At 37.8% G+C, this 23,308-nt stretch overlaps 1 protein-coding gene across 1 annotated transcript in view; it reads right to left on the reverse strand.

Moving 5' to 3' along the window:
* The window catches only part of LOC131974362 (protein unc-13 homolog B-like), a 297,247-nt gene that overhangs the window by 57,559 nt on the left and 216,380 nt on the right, over positions 1-23,308 (reverse strand). The window contains exons 23-26 of the mRNA XM_059336642.1: positions 7,975-8,043; positions 5,764-5,853; positions 4,386-4,517; positions 1,286-1,422 (exon numbers count right to left, since the gene is read on the reverse strand). Of these exons, the coding sequence (XP_059192625.1) occupies positions 1,286-1,422; positions 4,386-4,517; positions 5,764-5,853; positions 7,975-8,043 (428 nt within the window). The remainder of the gene's footprint in view (positions 1-1,285; positions 1,423-4,385; positions 4,518-5,763; positions 5,854-7,974; positions 8,044-23,308) is intronic.

Genomic DNA, 23,308 nt, shown 5'->3' on the forward strand with positions numbered 1-23,308 from the left:
ATTTCAAAGTTATTATTTCATTTTGTTGATTTATAAGATTAAACGTTTTTTACAGAAGGAAATTGGGATATCTCCTTTAATAATCTCATAAATCAGAAAATACTGATAAAAACATACATTTTCGTCATGTTTTAGGAACAAAATGTTGTATAACTCAGGGTATGAATGACTTATGGACAAACCCCTTTGTATAAACCTTCAGATTATAGTTAGGAGTAAAACTGGTCAGTTTGGTGTCTGTAAGTAGAGCAAAAGTTGAGATTTATGACAAAAAACTAATTTTGATAAAACAACCTTTAAAGGTTTTTATACAGTCTTAATAGACTATTTGAAGACAAAATATTGAATCTAATTAACAGCAACAACAACATAGAACATGTAAAACACATAATATTGTCTATCTATCTATCTATCTATCTATCTATCTATCTATCTATCTATCTATCCATCTATCCATCCATCCACCAATCCATCTATCTACCCATCCAACCGTCATCCATCCATCCCCCAATCCATCCATCCATCCATCCATCATCCATCCATCCAACCGTCATCCATCCATCCACCAATCCATCCATCCATCCATCCATCCATCCATCCATCCATCCATCCATCCATCCATCTACTATCCATCCATCCATCCATCCATCCACCCACCCACCCATCCATCTACCATCCATCCATCCATCCATCCATCTACCATCCATCCATCCATCCATCCATCCACCATCCATCCATCTACCATCCATCCATCTACCATCCATCCATCCATCCATCCATCCACCATCCATCCATCTACCATCCATCCATCCATCCATCCATCCATCCATCCACCATCCATCCATCTACCAGCCATCCATCCATCCATCCATCCATCCATCTACCATCCATCCATCTACCTACCATCCATCCATCCACCCACCAATCCATCCATCTACCCGTCCGTCCATCCATCCAACCGTCATCCATCCATCAATCCATCCATCTACCATCCATCCATCCATCCATCTACCATCCATCCATCCATCCATCCATCCATCTACCATCCATCCATCTACCTACCATCCATCCATCCACCCACCAATCCATCCATCTACCCGTCCATCCATCCATCCAACCGTCATCCATCCATCAATCCATCCATCTTTTGGCTGCATGTCATTTTACTAATTTTCCCGGTTATGACGTATGACATACAGGATATTAATGCCCATCATAACTGTCATCTTCACTCATCTCACATCTAAACTTCGTCAGAATTAAAGATGATAAAGTCACCACTCACTGGTTAATAATGGGTGTGTACGAGTTCTTGTCCTCCTCAATAATGGAGACGATGAGCGTGATGAGTTTCGGCCAAAAGTCCAGATTCTGGATGCTCGGGCCCTGCTCCTCCTGCTGGGTCTCCTCTTTCTTCTCCTCCTCCTCTTCCTCCTCTTCATCCTCCTCCTCCTCTTCTTCATCTTCCTCCTCATCCTCTCCTTCCACCTTTTCCTTCTTCTTCTTCTTCTTTTTCTTCTCTGGCTCAGGCTGCAGGAGTGAAAAAGAGACAGAAGATGAAAAAGGATGCTAAATGAAACACCTGCTGTTATAATATGATTTGAAGCACAGAAGAAAAACAACTTTGAGTGCTCGGGAGTTGTAATTTCAAGAAATGATCTTCACTGAATAATTCACAGCAATATTTTCATTATTATTCCTCTACTATATTGATTTATTTTCAAACATTCTGGCTCCATGTTTGTGTGACAAAGACAGAAGTCCATGCAGCTGAAAAGGAGACTTTTCTTTATTACAATGTTAATTTATACAAAACACAGGCCGCTTTAATGAGTTCAGACACATTAAGATATGAATCTTTCCAGACACGGTTAAAAATATTCACTGCTTTGCAGATCATTCTTCGGCTGATGGGGACTCAGTTAATTAGTGCACCAATTACGTCTCTGCCAGTATGTATTGCATGTGCAGAGATTAATGTGGGAAAATTAGAGGAAGTGAAGCAAGACAGTGAGATAGAAATCACGTTTTTACTTCATTTATTTACTCTAAAATGGCTCTAATGGCAGGATCTTATGTTTTGTGTCACTAAGGCAGTGGTGGAAGACGTATTCAGATCCCTTACTTATGTAAAAGTACTAATAAAACACTGTGAAATGACTCCACTACAAGTAAAAGTCCTGCATTCAAAACTTACTGAAGTAAAAGTACAAAAGTATCAGCATCAAAATGTAATTAAAGTATCAAAAGTAAAACTGCTCTTTATGCAGAATGGCCCGCAAGGATTAATATATATACTCTGAATATATAATTGGATTATTATTTTTGATACATTTATGCAAGCAGTGTTTTAATTTCTCAAGATATGGCTCATTTTAACTACTTAATACACTGTTATGAGGTTTAATAAAATAAAATAAAAACATCTTATCAGTTTAAATTTATCATGATTTTCATGTCAAAAGTAACTAAAGCTGACAGCTAAATGTAGTGGAGTAAAAAGTACAATATTTACCTTAACATGTAGTGGAGTAGAAGTATAAAGTTACAAATGGAAATACTCAAGTAAAGTACAATTACCTCAAAATTTACTTAAATGCAGTACTTGAGTAAATGTACTTAGTTTACAATCCATCCGTGCTTACAGCAACATTTTACTGTTTACACATTTACCCCAAATTATAGAGCCTGGAGCATGATGAATGATGGATGGCTCATTTTAACTACCTATTATACTGTTATGAGGTTTAATTGAAAAAAAAACAACTAAATATATCATGTTTTCATGTAAATTCTCGACCTGAAAAGTAACTGAAGCTGTCAGATAAATGTAATGGAGTAAAGAAATACAATATTTGACTCTAAAATGTAGAGTACAGTGCATGTATTCTGAAAAATTGATAACATGCATACATTTAATTTAACTTTTATTATTGCAAATTAGAATTCACAGTTCAATCTGGTCGGTGAAGTCTTTTCTATCATCAACTGGTCATCAATCGACATCATGACTGAAGGTTTTTTGTTTTTGCTCATTGATCCTACTCTTTACAAGTGTGTAGATGTGTAAAAAAAATCAACAAAACATGCCACTTAGTTCAGTTTTCTCTTGAGCCATGAGGTGTAGATGTGATGTCCAAAGATATCAGTTAGTGTGTCTTAAAGTCACAACTTTTTCTGTCACATCAGATAACGATGACTCTGATTTTGTAGCTGTGAGTGTTTGGGGGCCATAATTATCTCCTGAGTGTGTCAGGATGAGGAGTAATCCTCTGTAAACCTGACTAATTCTGACTGACTGGCTGATTGCTGGACCGTGAGTACTTCTCTCTGAGCACTCTCCAAGTGCTCAGCTATGTTCTTATTTGATTGCTCTGATAAATGCATTCATTGAGAGAGCGATTCAACTTCATCACCAGGAATAAAAGGCCTGTCAGGTGCTCTCAGGTAAGGACAATCTTGTGACAGCAAAACAGCAAGAAACAGCTTCAATAAATCATATTTTTTGCCTTTATCCATGTACTCTGATTGACTTCAGATACACTCATATCAGTACAGTCATGGAAAAAAAATAATTTATTGTTCATTTTAATGCCTGGTACAACTAAAGGGACATTTGTTTAGACAAATATAATGATCAACAGAAATAACTCAAGATAGTTTAATTTAAGAGCTGATATCTAGACAATTTCCATGGTTTTCTTGATAATGATTTTGGTTATTATCAAGAAAACCATGGAAAATGTCTAGATATCAGCTCTTAAATTAAACTATTACCAGCTATTTTTGTTGTTATCATTATATTTGTCCAAACAAATGTACCTTTAGTTGTACCAGGCATTAAAATGAACAAGAAATTGAAGAAAAAGGGTGGTCTAATATTATTTTCCATGGCTGTTTATAGCAGGGGTCTCAAACTCAAATTACCTGGGGGCCGCTGGAGGCAGTATCAAAATGACCAAAAAAAAGACACAAAATGACTGAAGAAACAATAAATTACTTAAAAAAGACACAAAATGACCAAAAAATACACAGAATTACCAAAACAGACACAACATTATTTAAAAAAGACACAAAATGACCCAAAAAAGACAGAATTACCAAAAAAGACAAAATTATTTAAAAAAAAAAGACACAAAATGACCCAAAAAAGACACAAAATGACAAAAAAAAGACACAAAATGACAAAAAAAGTAATTAAAGGGACCTTCCACACACAACACAGTAAAGTGCCATTTATATAAAACTCACATTAAACTTTCTTATCAAGGTGATGGCCTCAAAATATCGTCACGAGGGCCGCTATTGGCCCGCGAGTTTGAGACCCCTGGTTTATAGCATAGAGGCTTAAAACATATCGATGATCAGCAGCTTACCGCAGGGACGGCGGGCTGGAACTGGCGGTTGAAGAGCTCGAGACAGTTGTTGAAGATGTACTCGTAGGTGGAGTTGAGACAGGCCTTGACGCAGTCCCGCACCACGTTGGCGGCCCTGGGAGGACTCTGCAGCTCCAAGACCTGCAGGAGACCAGAAGGGTCAGACAGAAACACGCACAGGAATATTTGTCCAGGTGTTGCCGGCATACTTTTTCGGGACACCAAATTGCAAAACAATGACGTCAAACATGTGCATCCAACTAGAAGGGATTCATTTAATGTAGAAATATGACACAGGGCTGTTTGTAATGTCTAAAAGGATCATTTGGAAACAGGAGCTGGAACATCCTTCTACGCAGCATGGGCTTAAAGTCCAGGGGCGCCATGTGTTTGAATCTGCTTCTTTGGCTCGGTTTTCTTACTTGACTAAGAAAATCTAAATGGAAACAAACACTGTACAGATATTCTCTTGTTTAATCTAAACCTCTACTATTATACTAACAAACACACACAGACCCACGACCTCGCCTCCGTCCTCCACTGCTCAATCAATCTTCACCTAACAGACCTGAACTGGACAGCCCAAGCTGACTCTGAGAGACATTACTCAGGCTGCAATCAATCCTGCAACCCTGCAGCTCCACACTGGAAGTCTTTACAGGAACCAAAATCTCCTAAAAATACTGAAGATTTCAGGCATTGTGAGAGGAAACTTCTGGTTACGTAACACAAGAGTTAGAGTATGATCATCTTACCAAGAGATATTGTTTGCATATTGCATATTCTAAAGCATATCTACACTGTAACAAGCCAAATTGTGACAGTTACATACTGTTTTCCATTAAAAAGGTATTATACTGTAGAAAACAATGCATTCTGGGCAATATTTGTAGGTAGCTTGCTTTCCCATAAAATATATAATATATATATATATGATATTTTCTAAGTCTCTTCTTGTCCACATTTTTAATGGCTGTATTTTACTTAACTAACTCATTCAGTGTATGGGATATTAAGTTTCTGAGGTTACAGTGAAGACAGCGCTTAATTCGTAGTAATTGGCTTTTAGACAGTAATATGCTCTATTTACCAAAAATGACTGCATTGTATACTGCAACAATATTGCAACTAGCTTCAGCACTATACTGTGTTTTAGTCAACTGTAAATCAATGAAATGCAGGATTTTACTGTAATTCAGTATGTGGTTTTATCACAGTACCATACTGTAAAGTAAATAACAGTAGAGGAACTGTTAAATTAACAGTAGAACGCTGGCAACCCTGCTGCCAGTATTTTACTGTTAATTTACAAGACAATTTTTTACAGTGTAACTTTTATACAACACTGATTATAATGATAAATAATTAGATGATGTTTTGTGTCTACCTTCATCCTGAAGAAGGTGATGCTGGTGAGAAGATCCACTGTTGACTTGAGGTCGCTGAGGCGAGGCTTGCTGCTGGCTGGGAAATTGTTCTGCACACAAACACACAAACAAACAAACAAACAAACACTTAGACAGCCATTTGTTTAGTTTGTCTTCCTTTTTGGACAAAAGTCTGTGAAAGTTTCCATTGCAGCAGTGTTCTTGGGTCAGAGAACTGGATCTGTTAAAGCTTTCAGTCGGGTTTGACACCTCGTTCTGGGTCTGATTAAAAAGGCGCCACAGAGGAGAGTTCCCACCTAACGTTAGTCCAAATCTCAGTATTTTCAAGTTCTTAGCTTCCCCAAGCTAATGTCATGGGTTTGAGGTTAGCTTGGACAAACATAAGAAGCACTGAACGGGACTATGTGGACGTAACCTATGGGCTGAAATATGTGCCACCATAAACTGAATTTGAATAATTTATATTTGAATTTGAATTGCTTAACTTGAATAATTGCATTAAAAACTGAATTTGAATCACATAATATTAATTTGTATTGTTCAATTTGAATCATTGCATTTAAAAACTTCCAGAAAGCATTTGTCAGTTCTGCTCCACACCCTGCTGCTCATTCCTACAGTTCTCACTCTTCCAGTAATTTTCCACTCCACCTGCCAGCCCAAATCCACTCACCTGCCCACTCAGCTGCTTCTGATCATTAATCAAGCCACTATATAAACTCCTGCCTCTCATAGACTCACTTCCACATTGTTCTTGTGCTATTTAATGCCAGACATTCCAGCGCTTTATCTCGGACTGATTTCCTGTTGCCGACCCTGCCTGCCTCTGATCTACCCATCTCGTTTGACTCCCAGTAAACTTACCAGCCTTCTTTCTCTGATTTTGAGTTATTGAGCCGGCCGAATCAAATTATCTGCCAGAGACTTTAGTGAGATTTTGTTGCCTAGCACCATAGAGAATAACAGAAGGACTTTACCTCGGACTGATTTCCTGTTGCCGACCCTGCCTGCCTCTGATCTACCCATCTCGCCTTACTCCCAGTAAACTCACCAGCCTTCTTTCTCTGATTTTGAGGTTTGAGGTTTTCAACCTTCAGGCTATTCTCTCTCCATTGCAGGACAGAGAGATACAAAAGATCCTTCGCTCCTACAGCCATCAGGCTGTCTCATTCTTACGATACAATACGAAAACTTTATTATCCACTGAGTGGAAATTCCTCTTTGGTTTCACCGTAGACATGTCTCAAAACAACAGAATAAATAATAAAACAATAAAGAAAAAACATTTCAAGAATAGAAAAATATAAAATAGCCTACAGCAATAACTGTACTTCACACATCACCCATTCAAGTACAAAATTTCATAAAAGCACACCAGAGTACAAATCAAGTTTACAAATGTAGGTCAAGACCTGACTTATTCAGAGAAAGCCTCAGCAAAGGGAAAAAAAACATGTTTATTTCTGCTGTAAAGTTGAGTATTTTAACATGGGGGTCTATAAGGATTGACTCACTTTTTTACCCTTTTCTTTTTTTTTTTAATCTCTAACTCTGTTTTGGATTGAGTTTTTATTACTATTTTATTGTTTTACTGTTTTTAGTATTTTATTGTTTTCATTGTTTTTATTTATACCTACTGGTGCATGATTTTATTCTATTTTAATAACTGTACAGCACTTTAAATGTGCTCTATAAATAAACTTTGACCTGACTTGACTTGACTTGACTTGACTTGACTTGAGCCAGCCTCAAGTGGCCAGTCGAGGAACTCCAGTTCTTGGATTAATTTTTCAGCCCTAGAGGTCGCAACTTTTCCACAACAAGCACAAGCAGTGATGATGAATCAAACATGCCAGAGGCCCATCATCCCGACACAAACTATCTGAAAACCCTGCTGTGACCGCAAAATAAACTGAGACAGAGAAATAAACAACATCTGAGTCTCTGAGCAAAGAGCATTTTTTAACACCAAGAGCATAAATAAGCCAGATGACAGCAGGAGGTGGTAAAATATTTGTTGAAGACAGTTTGAGCCAGATGATCAGTTAATAGTTAAATACTCACTTATATTCATTCATATTTAGACCCACTGCCGCGTCATTGTCGTTTGAACGAACTAGGACAAACGCTCATGTCACTGGGACGGACTGGAGCTATAGATCTGTCTGCGGTGAAGAAAAGAATAAAAACAGCTGAAAGCAGACACTCACTCTGTACATGGAGAGGTCGATACGCAGGGAGTTGTGCAGCTGATCGAGGAGCTTCACAAAACGATCCCGCTGTTGGAAAGAGAAAAGAAAGAGCAAAGAGATTTTTAGTCGGGATTTCTGCACTTGTTCAGACAGCAGGGATGACACAGACATGAGCAATTTGCAGCCTCTCTGTGAGTGTGTTTGTGTTTGAACGTGTCTGTCTCTGTGTGAATATTTGTGTTGTCTTGCACCATAGAGAATAACAGAAGGACTGAAAAGATGCTGAGCAAAATAATTGTTTTGTCTGACAAATATATCGAAGCAGAGACTGAATTTGTTCTGCACATGTCCACTTTGCTGATGATGAAAAGCTTCTTCTTATGTATAAACTCTGCAGTTCAGTTCGGTTAATGCAGCCACAAGACAAAAAAATCTGTTCACACACGCTGAACTTTAACCCTTTGGAGTTAATCTAATGCGTAACAGCACTTTATACAGCAGGAGAAAAGTTCCTTTTGAAATCTGTCGTCCCTAAATGTTTCACATGTCTGCAGAGATAAAAAGTCATGGCTGCACTGCAATTACTTTTTGTAAGTTTATTGGAAAGTAACAGCAATGTCCAACAATGACTGGCATAAAAAAACAATAAAAAAGTTGCCAGGTTTGGGTTAGGGTTTAACAGAAGGACTGAAAAGATGCTGAGCAAAATAACTGTTTTGTTTGACAAATATATCAAAACAGAGACTGAAATTATTCTACACAAGTCCACAATACAAAACCATTGCACTAATTCTGCACTGTTGTTATAGTATATGTTTCCTTGTACACTGCTCAAAAAAATAAAGGGAACACTAAAAATAACACATCCTAGATCTGAATGAATGAACTATTCTTATGAAATACTTTGTTCTTTACATAGTTGAATGTGCTGAAAACAAAGTCACACAAAAATCATCAATGGAAATCAAATTTATTAACCCATGGAGGTCTGGATTTGGAGTGACACTCAAAATTAAAGTGGAAAAACACTACAGGCTGATCCAACTTTGATGTAATGTCCTTAAACAAGTAAAAATAAGGCTTATTCTATTGGTGTTGTGCTGCTGCTGGAATTGGCAATTTCCTGAGAAATTAATAAAGTTCCTATCTATCTATCTATCTATCTATCTATCTATCTATCTATCTATCTATCTATCTATCTATCTATCTATCTATCTATTTGCACTTTAAGAGCCTTTGCTGATGATGAAAATCTTCATTTTCACATTTAAACTCAGTTCGCAGTTCAGTTTGGTTAATTCAGCCGCAAGACAAAAATTTGTTAACACACACTGAACTTTAACCCTTTGGAGGTTTGGGGATATTTTGGCTGTTTATTAATCATTTTCATTCTGCCTGTATACACCAATTAAAAATGTTGTCCATGCCACGTTGGTATCAATTTTTTCAGCACAACCTCACCTTAATGACCTGATAATTTTTTTTTTTTAATTTGACTTACTGGGTCAACATTCTGAACCCAAAAACACAAAATATCATTATTAAACCTCAAGGACACTCACAAACACATTAACTAAGCACACTTACAAAAATATCAATATGGCAGCAGATATAGCACATTTTTTTAGTTGGAATGAAAAAATGCCTTTTTATGTAGATTGTGCACCAATTTTGCACCTTTTTTTTTGCATATGAAAAGCCACTGAGAGAGCTTCTCTTGAGCAAAAATAAATAAATTAAACAAGTTGAAAGAATAGCATTAAATATTATTTAACAATATCTACATTCTTTTACATTATCATACAATTATTTGCACTGTCAGCCATTTCTGGAAATGATAAATGAGAAAATAGAAATAAAAAAAATAGCTAAATAAATATCAATGTCTTGTTTTCAGTGTCAGTCAATTGCTAACTTTTGTTCTGACAAAAATAATGATAACAACAAAAATAGCTGATAAGAGTTTAATTTAAGAGCTGATATCTAGACATTTAACATGGTTTTATTGATGATGATTTTGGTTATTATTACCAATGTAAAAAAGGAAATTGTCATCACTTTCCTTCCTTCATTTTCTTTCTTTCCTTCCTTTAGTTTCCTTCTTTCTTTCCTTTCCTTCCTTCTTTATTTCCTTCCTTTCTTCATTGCTTCTTTCTTTTCTTCCTTCTTTCTTTCCTTTTTCCTTCCTTTTCTCCTTCATTTTCCTTCTTTATATACTTCCTTCCTTCTTTCCTTCCTTCTTTTCTTCTTTCCTTCCTTTTTCCTTATTTCCTTCCTTTCTTCTTTTCTTCCTTTTCTTCATTCTTTCCTTCTATCCTTCCTTCTTTCCTTACTTTTCTTCCTTCTTTCCTTCCTTCCTTTCTTCCTTCCTTCTTTCTTTTCTTCCCTTCCTTCATAGTTTCTTTCCTTTTTTCCTTCCTTCCTTCCTTCTTTCCCTTTTCCTTCTATTCTTCCTTCTTTCTTTCCTTCCTTCCTTCCTTTCTTTCTTCCTCCTTTCCTTCCTTCCTTCTTTCACTGTTCCTTCCTTCAGCTCTTAAATTAAACTCTTATCAGCTATTTCTGTTGTTATCATTATATTATATCAAAACAAATGTACCTTTAGTTGTAGTAGGCATTAAAATGAACAAGAAACTGAAGAAAACAAGAGTGTTCTAACATTTCCTCCATGCCTGTACACCAGATAGTGTTGTTGCTGCCGGTGCATTGGGAGCTGTGTGAGTTGGTTTCTTGGTGAAATGAGGGAGACACATGGACAGAAGGAGGTGGAGAAGGTGGAGGAGGAGGCAGGCTGTGATCGACGGCCAAGCGGCTCCACCACCTGAGCTGCTGCCAGCAGCGGTATCCCCACTGCTTGTTTTGTAATTTATCCACAACTTTCCTTCATATGTTTTGGCATCACAAATGCATTTTCGTGTCATGCCAAGAAAGCAAACAGAAATTGAAAGCGAGAGGGAGAGTACTCTGGCGTAGGGGGAGTCACGACATGGCCGACAAACTAAGGAGATAAAAAATGACTTTTGTGTGATGAAGAGAACGAGGGGGAGGAAGAAAGAGACGCGGGGTTTCCAGCCTTAACTGAAAAACTGGCAAAAGTCACTAAATAGTTTGCAAAAATGTTGCAATAGAAGCACATTTATCTAATGAGTAACAGCACCGAAGACACATTGGTGCAGCAGCAGAAACGTTTCTTTTGAAATCTGTCGTCCCTGAATGTCTCACATGTCCGCAGAGATAAAAAGTCACGGCTGCAATTAGTTTGTGTAAGTTTATTGGAAAGTAACAGCAACGTCCAACAATAACTGGCATAAAAGACCAATAAAAAAAGTTGCCAAGTTTGAACAAACTCTTGAGAGGCTCTTTCAATTCTGGTTGTGTTTGTGTCTCTCTGGTGGCAGAAACAATGCAAACACTTATTAATTATTCCACAGAAATGAGAGAAAATGATGCAGAGGGACGGAGGAATCCCCAAACATTAACTTACAAGACTTCACGACAAATCTCATCTCTAACCCTAGATAACAAGACTGGTAATATTCTATGTTTTGTTTGTTGTTAACAATTCCTTTGATGGATTTTTTCCTTCTATCAAGTGTTAGAGCTCCAAAAAACTCCTGCACACACAGTGAGGTCAGTCTCAGCCCTGACACCAATCTACTCCACCAGATTGGTGAATTCTTCATTCTTTAGTTGCAACCAGAAGTTCTATCAGTCAGGTGAAAAAATGTCCCCACCCTCTGACGACCACAGTTTTCACCCTAGCTGGATAAAATTCGTCATGCAGGTTAAGTTTGTGTGTGAGAAGTGTGTGTAGGTTTGTTTTCATGTCAGTAGAGACGGTTAAACAATTCATGGCTCTCTTCTTGAAAGAAGGAGCCTCCTTGTCCATTCTGTCTGTTGGAAAACAACAGAAAAATGCCTTAAAGCTGCTACATAGGGATGGGTACCTTTCACATTTGAACCGATACGGTACCGATACCCGGTACCTGGGAATCGGTATCCGTACTCAACGGTACCAATTTTCGGTACTTTTGCATTTGTTTATGTGGTGATAAATGTTAATTTGTTTAATAATAAAATCTCAATTTTTCAATTCAACAGTTATTTCTCAAAATAAAAACTTATAACAAAACAACTTATAACTTATTTATATCAAAACAATACAACATCCAGGATGAGCAGTGCTTTATTGTTGAGTGAACGTGCATTTTGTAACATGAAGGTTGCAGTGTTATCAAAGGATGCTGGAACAGAGGTTGGGATGATGCTGTCAACACAGAGGAGCGCTCTCAGGTGGCAAGTGCAAGGAAAAAAAAAAAAAAGGTTGCAAGTGCACGTGTGATTTGTTGTGATGACGTCGTAGCTGTGCGGCGCAGCACCGGTCAGACAGTATTGTGGCCATATTTGGAATAAACAAAGTTGAGTCGGGCTGCTCTGTGCACATATCGAGGATGATGCAGGAGTCTGAGGGATTTAATTTCAGCGAGGCAGTTTGGAGTAAAGTGGCAGGTAATATTCCTGAGTTGAAGAGCGGAGTATTAGCGGAGGACCAGAGATGCAGCAGCTAGCTGCTAGCTGCTAATGACTGGTCTATAGAAGAATGGAGAGAGCAAACGGAGTAAGGAAGGTCCAATCTGGAGGCAGACGAAGGCCAAGCCCGGGTAGAGACATTGGAGAGATAGCAGCTGGCGGCTAGCAGGCCGAGAGCCGGCTGTTCGTCTCTGCGCCGGGGTGGAAGAGGGCAGCAGCTAGTGGCCGCGGTGAGCAGACAGGACCAGACGAGGAGGTAAATAAAAAATAGTGCGATCATCAGCACGCTTGTTAATCAAAGACGTCAAATGAAAACAGGTTGAAATCAATCATCAGTTTAAAGGTAACGCCGTTTAGGTACCGAAACATGGTTCCGTTTGATTTTACATGAATCGGTACTCGGTAGTACCGACGGAATTCGGTCGGTACCTATAAAAGTACCGAATTCGGCACCCATCCCTACTGCTACATGTGTGTTTGTAAGGCTGTATGCATGGATTCTTGTGTGGTTGCAGCAATTGTGAGTTTGCACTTGTTGGCTCTTCAGTAGGAATCAATAAGTTTGGTGCTGAATGTCACAGACTTTGCAGTGAAGGGAAGTGAGGTTTTGGTCTTCCCGTGGGATCGCTGACAATCAGAGAAATCTATTAAATCACCTCACGGGCCTTATCTGTAAACTTTACCCTTAATCCTTAACCTTTACTCTGAAGTCTTAACCTTCTATCAGGCCTTTGAAGAAATGAGGGCGAGGCAGAATGTCCTCACACATACACACATCTGACCTAAAAAATCCAGACAAGGAAAAGAATTAGAGCTCAGTTCTGACCTTTAAAAACATAACACATTGTCACATTGTCCTTCACACACACACACACCACACACCACACAGGCTGTAATAATTGTAATTGTCTCCTTTCTCCTTGTTACCTGCTCCCCACAGGGACGGGAGCTGATTCCCTCAACACCCCGTCCTCTGCTGCTGCTGCCGCTCTGACACTATTTATGTCATCATAAAACATTTGGCAAATGTTTCAATTCTTTAGATGTGTGATAAATGTCTTTTTCTCCAAACAGGAATAATTAACGGTACAAGTACAAAAGCTTCACCTCACAATTTAGTTAATTAGCTCGAAGGGAAAAATGGAATTGATGAATTAGAGCTGAACTTCTTTTGCATAAAACTCTGCAACCCTTTATTCTCAGAGACGAAGACTAACTCTCTGTGGTACGCTGTTCCCTCAGGAAACACACCCATTTTTGGCCTGTCAAATTTCTACAATGCATGTTTTTGAGTGATGCGATACTTTAAAAAAGAGTATAGAGAGTATAGAGAACCAAAAGCAATGCTTTAATCTGTCACATGACCTCCAGGAGGCCATATTGAAACACTATTTTGCAGACTTTTCCAAAGGAAACACTCAAAAAGTCCTTTCCTGGCCCTTTTCTATCTGGAAAAAAAAAATCCTCTTGATAGGTGAGTAAACCTTCATTTCTGATAGTTTCATACACTCAGACTGTTTAAGACATTCATTTCAATGGGTCGTTGATCCAATGGTTCAATGTTTCCTACAGGCAACATTCAGACAAGAAACCGGTTAAAAAAGTCCCTTTTATAATGATTTTAAATTTAAAATGTTAAGTATTGTTCCCTGTTGAAGCCACTGAATCTTTTACACATGTTTATTAAATAAATTATGTTTTTGTGTTTATATGTTTTTTTCACTTGTGCACCGTTTTTCACTGGCAACAAAGCCCAAAAACTTTAAAATAAAAAAAAAATAAAAAAAAAAAATGAAAAAATTTTTTCAGATTATGTTTATTTAGTCTATTTTAAGACAAAAAAATCCACTCCAAACATTTTTTTCCTATTTGGCATCACAATGCATACCATAGATCAGGGATGGGCAACTGGAGGCCCAGGGGCCACATATGGCCCGCACCCTCACTTGAAGTGGCCCTCAGTACAACTACATGCATTTGAGCATGAAATCTTAAAAGTGCAGTGTAAAAATGCAAAAAATTACTTCTTGTAATTAATGTTTTTCTGCTGTTCTTGCACTGAAAACAAAAGAAATCACAGTAAGTGGTTATTTTTTATTTGCTTCAAACCTTTTGTATTCCTATTTATACTGTTATACATGCATTTGAGCATGAAATACGTTAAGTTACTGCACTGTAAACATATTTAAAATTGCAGTTTCATCATATCTGGTTAAGAGACGCTCCTATATGTGGCCCTGTGGTAGTGAACACGATAAATTGTGGCCCCCTGCAGCATTTAAGTTGCCCATCCCTGCAATAGAGGGTTAAGTTTTAAATGAAAACTTTAGTATTAGAGTATTATTTCTGTTGTTTGTGAGTGTCTAGAGCAGGTTGGTGAGTCCAGCCTCCTCACATGTTTCCCTCAGCTGGTTTCAGCAGCCCGTCCCGGTGGAGCAGGTGCAGAAGCAACACAAGCTAATAAAGGAGACCTTACACAAGCTGCTGAAGGTAGACGACATTAAATTATCCCGGGAGGAAACTGCATGAGCTGCTGCTGTGTTCCTGCAGGAACTGTTGCCCAAAGCAGACACAAACATTCAATAACAGAAGAGAAGTTGTAGACAAACAAAGCTGGATTAATTTGGCCACAAGATACAGTCGAAGTTCTCCTTTAATGTGTGTCTGAGTCCGTTCTGATGCAACAGGAACAGGAAACTCTTTATTTGACAAGTCCTGTTATTTACTAATAATCCCATGAGAGGTTTCATATACAATTTGAGTTTATAAATAGTCATATTGCTGTATATTTTGTAAGTTATTCATAGATATGACAGCTGAAATCTAGACATTTTCCATGGTTTTCCTGATATTAACCAAAATCAATATCAAGTAAACCATGGAAAATGTCCAGATATCAGCTCTTAAATTAAACTCTTATCAGCTATTTTTGTTGTTATCATTATATTTGTCCAAACAAATGTACCTTTACTTTTACCAGGCATTAAAATGAACAAGAAATTGAAGAAACAACGGTCTAATAATTTTTTCCATGACTATATGACCATAAACAATGCTGGAGTTGATTTACAAATGGTGTTAGCTATTTATTTATTTTTATTTATTCTTCATTAAAAATGTCAGCGATTGACAGACACTGAAAAAGGGGTAATGATATTTATTAAGCTATTTATTTTATTTCTATTTTCTCAGTTATCACTTCCAGAAATGTCTGACAGTGCAAATAATTGTATGTATAATGTAAAATATTGTAAACATTGTTAAATAATATTTAATGTTATTATTTTAACTTATTTAATTTTTTTTTTTGCCTTCTGAGTAGCTTTTCATATGCAAAAAAAAGGTGCAAAATCGGTGCACAATCTACATAAAAATGCACTATATCTGCTGCCATATTGATATTTTTGTGATTTTTTTTCCTTCCTGAAATCAGTATTGGCTTTAACAATCCCATATCGGTCTGATTCTATTAGTTCCTGGAAGAAATTTCTGAGAACAACTTTAATCTCAATAGTAAGTATCCATTTAACCATTAACCATTAAACCAATTAAATAACAATTTATTTTGGTTTCAAGTATAGTACAAATTTAAAAAGACAGAAATCTGCTGCACATAAAAAAAAAAGCTTGCAAAACTTGTCATTGCTGACAGCGTTTCAACCTTCATTAGGTAAAAGGTTTCATTAGGTTTTTACATCGTAAATAATAAAGTGTTCTGCAGGTAATTGACATTGCATTGCATGCAGGAGTTTTCTCTCTTTTTGGATATACTCATTCTCACCCTTCCGATATTTTTGAAGGTGTGCAGTTACTTTTAGACTCTGGACACATTTAACTTTTCTTGCACACTGAGCTGACCTGCTGTGACTAAAAGACTCTCCAGGTTATGCGAGCAATTAATTGGAATTAATGAAAGTCTGCCAGCCGAACTCTATTTTTTCCCTTTAATAAGTAGTAATATCTTTTTTTAGGGACCTCCCTGAGAAATTAAGAATACATTATCAGTGAGATTAGACACTTAAAATAAAAGGTCAAACTATCCAACACAAGGCAAAGTATTGTAGCGTTGGGATTCCTGCACAACTCAGCACAAAACACATTACATTTAATGGCATATGCTTCTGACTGCCTGCAGTGCAAATCTGAACTTTCCAAACTCTTTAAAGCCAAACGGCGCTGAGCTGCAGTCATTAGTGACACCAGACGCCTGAAACTCGTCTCCCACTCAGGTGTAATCACCTCAAGGCTAAGAATGAAAAATTGGCACATCTGATGAAAGTGTCACTTTAAAAAGGAGCGGATCTCAGATTTGGTATTATCACACGAAATCATGAATAAAACATTTTTTACACTCTACATGAACCTAAACGACCTTAATCAAAGAGATTTTAGAGAGCGGACACTCCACATTTAAGCATTTAGGCGTCTCTGAGGCAGGCGGCAACCTCCTGGTCTGAGCAGGGAGGCAACCAGGAAGTGCCTTAAGCTGCATTCTACCTAAAAATCCAGCAGGGGGCGCTAAGTGTGGCTGCAAAAACATTTTTGTCCATTCATTTCAATGCAAAATGAGAAAACTTAGTTGATTTAGTACCTCAGAAATGTTTTTTAGGACAACACTATGGTCTCAATCACTAGTAAAAAATCTGATGTTAATAGTGTAAATAATGGCCCCATTTAGAAGAAAACAGAAGATAAAGAATCATATAATTTGGGGCGGGGCTACCTTTGATTGACAGGTCACTAACAAGGCGAGCCGTCATCAGGAGAGAAGCAGAGCAATTTGTATCCACGGCAACGTGTCAATAAAGTTATAAATAACGTTATATAGATATAAGAAAAATACATTTAGCGGTTTGGTCTCAGAACTTTGACCCTTTCACTGTATTTTCACTTAATGACAGTTTATTTGAACGTTTTGTTCATTAAATGTCTTGTTCAGCGTTTGGTTGGACTAACAGACACTCCAAGGAGTCGCTGCTGAGTTTTCTGAGGTCAGTAACAAACATTTTGTTTTTGTTTTTTGCCAAAATTAACATCCAGTTAATTCTAACATGAGTCAGTCAGGTTGAGGTGTAGAGAGGCTGTAGTCAGTGATCAGATCCCTCTCCTCCTCCACAGTCCAGATATGGTCTGCTCCCCGTATCGGAAACAAGATGGCGACCAGTGTAACGCTGAACTGATGCTTCCAACGGGCCACAAACCAACGGGTGACGTCACTGCCACTACGTCTATTATTTACACTGTCTATGCTCTGAGGAAGCTTTTTGTTGCTGCTAAAAACTTGACAAAGACATTGAGCTCCAGCAGCAGCAGCGCCTGCAGCTGACAAGCAGGGAGCTCTGAGGTGTGAAGGTGGTTAGCGGCTGAGGGAGAGCAGGAGCACGCTGTATACAAGCTCTACAAGCTACTCCCCCAGAAAGTAATTTATGGTAAACAACAAGCAAAAAAGAATCCAGTGAGTAATGTTTGTTCCTGCTGGCAAACTTTACCTCTGCATCACCAGCTTCCCCCTCGAAGAGAGAGAGAGGAAGTCTGAGATGCTGCTATACACACACACACACACACACACACACACACACACACACACACACACACACACAGTCTGCAGGCGTACAAACACACCCACACACCTGTACAACATAACAGACAGTGTCAGTAAAGCTGTCAGCTCGTGACACGATGTCAGCGATGAATTATGAAGAGGAAGAACGGATCGATATACGCCGCCATCTTTTACAGACGGATGAAGGGCGAGGAAGAGGAGAGGGAGACAGGAGACAGATGACAGGAGGGAGGGAGGGACAGAGGGAGGGAGGGACGCTCAAGTGTAGTTTTTGTAAATTCACCTTACTGCCATAGCAACTGGTGCATTGAAATTGGCTCTACAGTAAAACAAACAAACCAAAGAAAGAAAATAAAGCAATAAAGGAGCGGAAAAAGAGAAGGAGGGAGATCATGTGTCTGAGAGGCTCCAATATATGAAGAGGACAGACAGAGAGACAGAGAGACAGACAGACAGACAGACAGACAGACAGACAGACAGACAGACAGACAGACAGACAGACAGACAGACAGACAGGCAGACAGACAGACAGACAGACAGACAGACAGACAGACAGACAGGCAGACAGACAGACAGACAGAGAGACAGACAGGCAGACAGACCGACAGAAAGACAGAGAGACAGACAGTAAAAATATAAACAAACATAGAGCTTCCTGTGCTCTTCTGTTTGAAACAAAAAAAAAGAAATAAATTAAGAATTTGAAATTGTTTTAAGTATAAAAACAATTCTTTTTACATTTATGAATAACACAAGTCTATGTTCCATTATTGGTGAGCCTTTTTTCTCATGCTTTATCAGACAATGACAGAGAGAATGGAAAGGGGACACAGAGGGGATTGTTATTAAACTATATGCATTTTTAAAGCCTCTACTTTCAACCTCTCCTGTCCTCTCCTCTCTGCTCTGTGTAAACAGATTTTCAGTGAATATTTGTCACGTGAGCGTTGGTCTCAGCAGAACGCAGGATCTTTTTAGGATTTTTAACAGGATCTGGTTATTCCAAACGGTTTATTTTTGGAGACATTTTAAATGATTAAATTTAGTTACTTTTCCTCATGGAAACTTTTAGTAACCTATGATCCATTCAAGGACTGTCGGAACATTTAAACTCTGTTGATAATGCTAGTTTTCACTTTTTTTTCTTGCTGTAAATGATGTTTTTTTTGGTCTTAACTAATATTTATTCATATATTTTTATTATTTAAAAAAACATGCTTTGCAAACCTGGCAGGTTGGTGGGATTTTTTAAATAAAAGTGCTATTTTTAATTATGTTGGATCTTAAACTTTGAGGTGCTGCCTCGTTGCATGAGTAATATCTCCCCACAGGATTCACTGTTTGTTAATTTAAAGGTGGTTTGGTTTGCTTGCTGCAGGCCTCTTGCAGTGGATTGCAGCAGAATGTATGTTTCCTCATGTAACATCAGTGGCTACTTCACCTCAGCACTGAGCTCTGTGATCCCAACAAGACCTGTTTTTCCTGTTCGTATCAGTTTATTTTTAACTCCCTTATATTATAGGTGGCTGCATATATGAAAAAAAAAAACACCTAACCCTAACAAAAGGTTTCTCAGCTCTTTCTTGTAGTATTAGATGTCCTTAATAACATACTAAAAGTTTACCAAAGTCTGACCACTAGAAAGGTTTTTCATTTTCAAGATGGACAGGAAGCACCAACACTAGACAAAGACATATGAGAAAGGAGAAATGTGTAATTAGTGAAGGGAAACTGTAAAGTGTCTGTGGTGAAGGTGCTCATACAGGAAGTCTCACTGGAACTGATCACATCTTTGTGGTTGTAAATGTAATTAATAATATGAGTGAAGCTAATAAAGTTTAATTAAATGTATGCATGTTATTCATTTTTCAGAATATATGCACCTATATTAAAGAGTTGGAAATGACGTAAATACATGGCCAAAATGAACATATCTATTAGATCAAATAATCATCTAGTGATATTGTCAATAGCTTTAAATGATTATTTGACCAAGAAAATGTAGACTTTGACACCAAGATTGACCTTCTGAGTGGCTCGGGAGATATATTGGTTCTCATAGATTTTATATGGCAGCCATCTCCGATCCGCCATCTTGATGAAGTGGCTCCCATCAAAAATTAAACTTATGGTGATGGAGAGCATGTGGAAAAAATGTGGAGCTTTTGTCTGACGTGTCCCCTTTATTTAGCTCCGCCTCCTGACTAAAAGGAGTAATGGTCATTTTAAGGACCTGGAGGTTTTGAAAATGGGGCATTTGTTGGAGTCAAAAATTAGTAAACTTTTGGTATGTTTTTAAGTACATCTGATACTTCTGTAAACCACTGAGAAACCTTTTGTTAGAATATTTTTAGAGTTAAACCATATTTGCACCTGACTAATATTTTTTATCTCCTTTTTTAATTATTTTCTTTCTTTATAAAGCACTTTGCATGTCTTTATTCTAGAAATAAACTCGCCTCTCGCTCCCTTTAGGTAAGTTACACCTCAAAAACTGTTATTTGGAGTTCACAGGTTAATTAATGTATTAAAACATAGTCAGTTTAAGATAATTAGTTTCTACACGGGAAGTCAAAACATTACCTGATAAACACCTTAGTCATTAATTAGTGTGTCTCGAGTCTATGCTATTTCATGCATTAATTCAAACATTAATTCAAGCTGAGTCATGCATTAATTACTGTCAAGTCATTAGACTGTTGCTGATGTTCTCCACGAGACAAAACAGCTTAATGAAACGGATGAATTACCCAGATACCCACACAGAAAACAACTTAATTCAAGCAAATTTAATGAGACAAATAAACTTATCAACCCGTCCAGCAGGGCTTGTTACCGAGCCGGCGACCCAGAAACAGAGCCACACAGTCGGGGAGCAGGTCTGCCTGCATCCCCTGACCCATTAAAGCAGTCGCTCGTACATCACCCGAGTGTGAGTGTAACCCGGTAGGACGACTGAAGTATTGGCAAAGATCCCAGGAGTCATTAAGATCGGCCTCTAACTGTCATTGCTCCTCACATCTGTGGCTCCTGCGGGCCGAAATCTGGGCCACCGCAGAGTTCAGACCCGTACCAAAGGTCCCACAGAGGTGAGACATTACCATTTAATGAGGACGATTATTACGAGCATGGAGAAAAACGCCTACAGGACGTTTTCACACAGTCTATGAGAAACAGATTCTTCTTCTGCAAACCAGGTCACCTTCTGATGGTCCAGCTGCAGCTTTAACACTCATTTAACACTAATTATTACTTCTTCACGCTCTAAAAACGTATGCATATGCAAAAAAAGGTGCAACATTGGTGCACAATCTCATTCCAGCTCAAAAATATACCATATCTCCTGCCAAGTTGATCATTTGTGAGACCACCCTTGTTTTCTTCATTTTCTTGTTCATTTTAATGCCTGGTTTTCTGATAATGATTTTGGTTATTATTACCAATGTAAAAAAAGGAAAATTGTCATCACTTTCCTTCCTTCCTTCCTTTTTTCCTTCCTTCTTAACTTATTTCCTTCATTTTCCTTTTTTCCATCTTCCCTTCCTTTTCTTCCTTCCCTCTTTCTGTTCTTTTTTCCTTCCTTCTTTCCTTCCCTGTTCCTTCTTTCCTTCTTTCTTTCCTTTCTTCCTTTCCTTTTTCCTTCTTTCCTTCCTTTTCTCCTTCTTTCATATAATGATAACAAAAATAGTTCATACAAGTTTAATTTAAGAGCTGATATCTAGACATTTTCCATGGTTTTCTTGATAATAACCAAAATCATCAACAAGAAAACCATGAAAAATGTCTAGACATCAGCTCTTAAAATGATCTTATCAGCTGTTTATGTTGTTGGGCCAATATCAGCCTATCAGCTGACCGATATATCATTCTTGCTTTAAAAAGAAAAAATTTAATTTTTCACTATAGAGGACAGAAATCAATAGAGCTACGAGGCCCAGCTTCAGAGAAGTAGCTTTATCCTCATCTTAATCCCTTTAGATTTATACATAAACACTTTCATCTCTCACTGAAAACTTCAACAAAACCCATTTTAAAGTTAGATTATTCCCAAACCTCTCAAATTAAAGCACACTAAAACTGCAGTCGAGGTGTTTTTGTTTTTCTGTGCTTGTGGCTTTATATTGGATCATTTTTATCAGCACTGTAGTCAGCAACTCAGGCTGATATCAAATCAATACTCTGGAATAAACACCTTCTAGTTATCAGTGACTCACTTCACTGTTGCTTGGAAAGAAAAATAGAAAATAAATACTTCATGAACACGTGCAGCAGAAAGGAAAAGAGTCTGAAAAGAGGCAAAAAAAATACAAGATGACTAAAGAGACTGTAAATATGGTTCATGACATTGGTTTCCAGCTAGACTTGAAAGAACATAACTTTCCTGATCGAACTGTACTCTGTAAAGAAACGTTATAATGTGCAATTTGGAAGAAAAAAGAAGACACTATAAAGAAACATATTCTGTATATACCACTTAAATTATGTTTACCATGTCATGTTGGTCAACCCAACCATTATGAGTATAATGCATCAAACTTGTGCACTTTGAGAGCTAAATGAGAGCAAACACCTCACATAAAATTTTTCACAGTCTGGAGATACCTAATTATAGAATCTTTGTTATCCTACTGTGTCATTTTTAATTCCTGTTAACATGCTTTCTACTAGGACATTAACCCCCCCCCCACATAATTTATTTTCCATAAAAGCCTAGATTTAGTGGCCTCTCACACATTCTAATGACACAATTCCATCATATACACTGATGGTATTGTAAAGGAAAATATAGGTTCTTGTATATTTATATTGTGCCCCTAATTTTGAAAGCTGCATGCGTTTAATGACAGGAAGTTATTCAAAACAGTAAGTCACAGTAAGTTTAGTGTGATTAAATAACTTTAATTATTAGCTAATGTTAGCTTTGGCTAACGAACAGCATAATGCAGCAGTGTGTTTGGACCTCTGACGGCCCGGACAGGTTGATAGTGTTTAGTTTAGTGATCATTTGGGGACGGGACTGAGACAGATAGACAGTGTGTGAATGCGCCTCATGTCTCGGGGGAGGACCGAGGGTGGGCCGGGGTTTGACTGACTGACAGGTGACAGACACTCTGCTAAGCAACAGCAACACAAGACAAAAATTGTGTAAAAAAACTTAGCGCAGCACATGTGACTCTGGCGGGCCGCCACAGTCTAGGAAATTAATGGGAAACCCTGAATACTATGCTATAAAAAGTAATAGAAAACAGCTTTCTGAGTGTC

Source organism: Centropristis striata, chromosome 7 (genome assembly GCF_030273125.1).
Source record: "Centropristis striata isolate RG_2023a ecotype Rhode Island chromosome 7, C.striata_1.0, whole genome shotgun sequence".
In the NCBI taxonomy this organism is placed as follows: Eukaryota; Metazoa; Chordata; class Actinopteri; order Perciformes; family Serranidae; genus Centropristis; species Centropristis striata.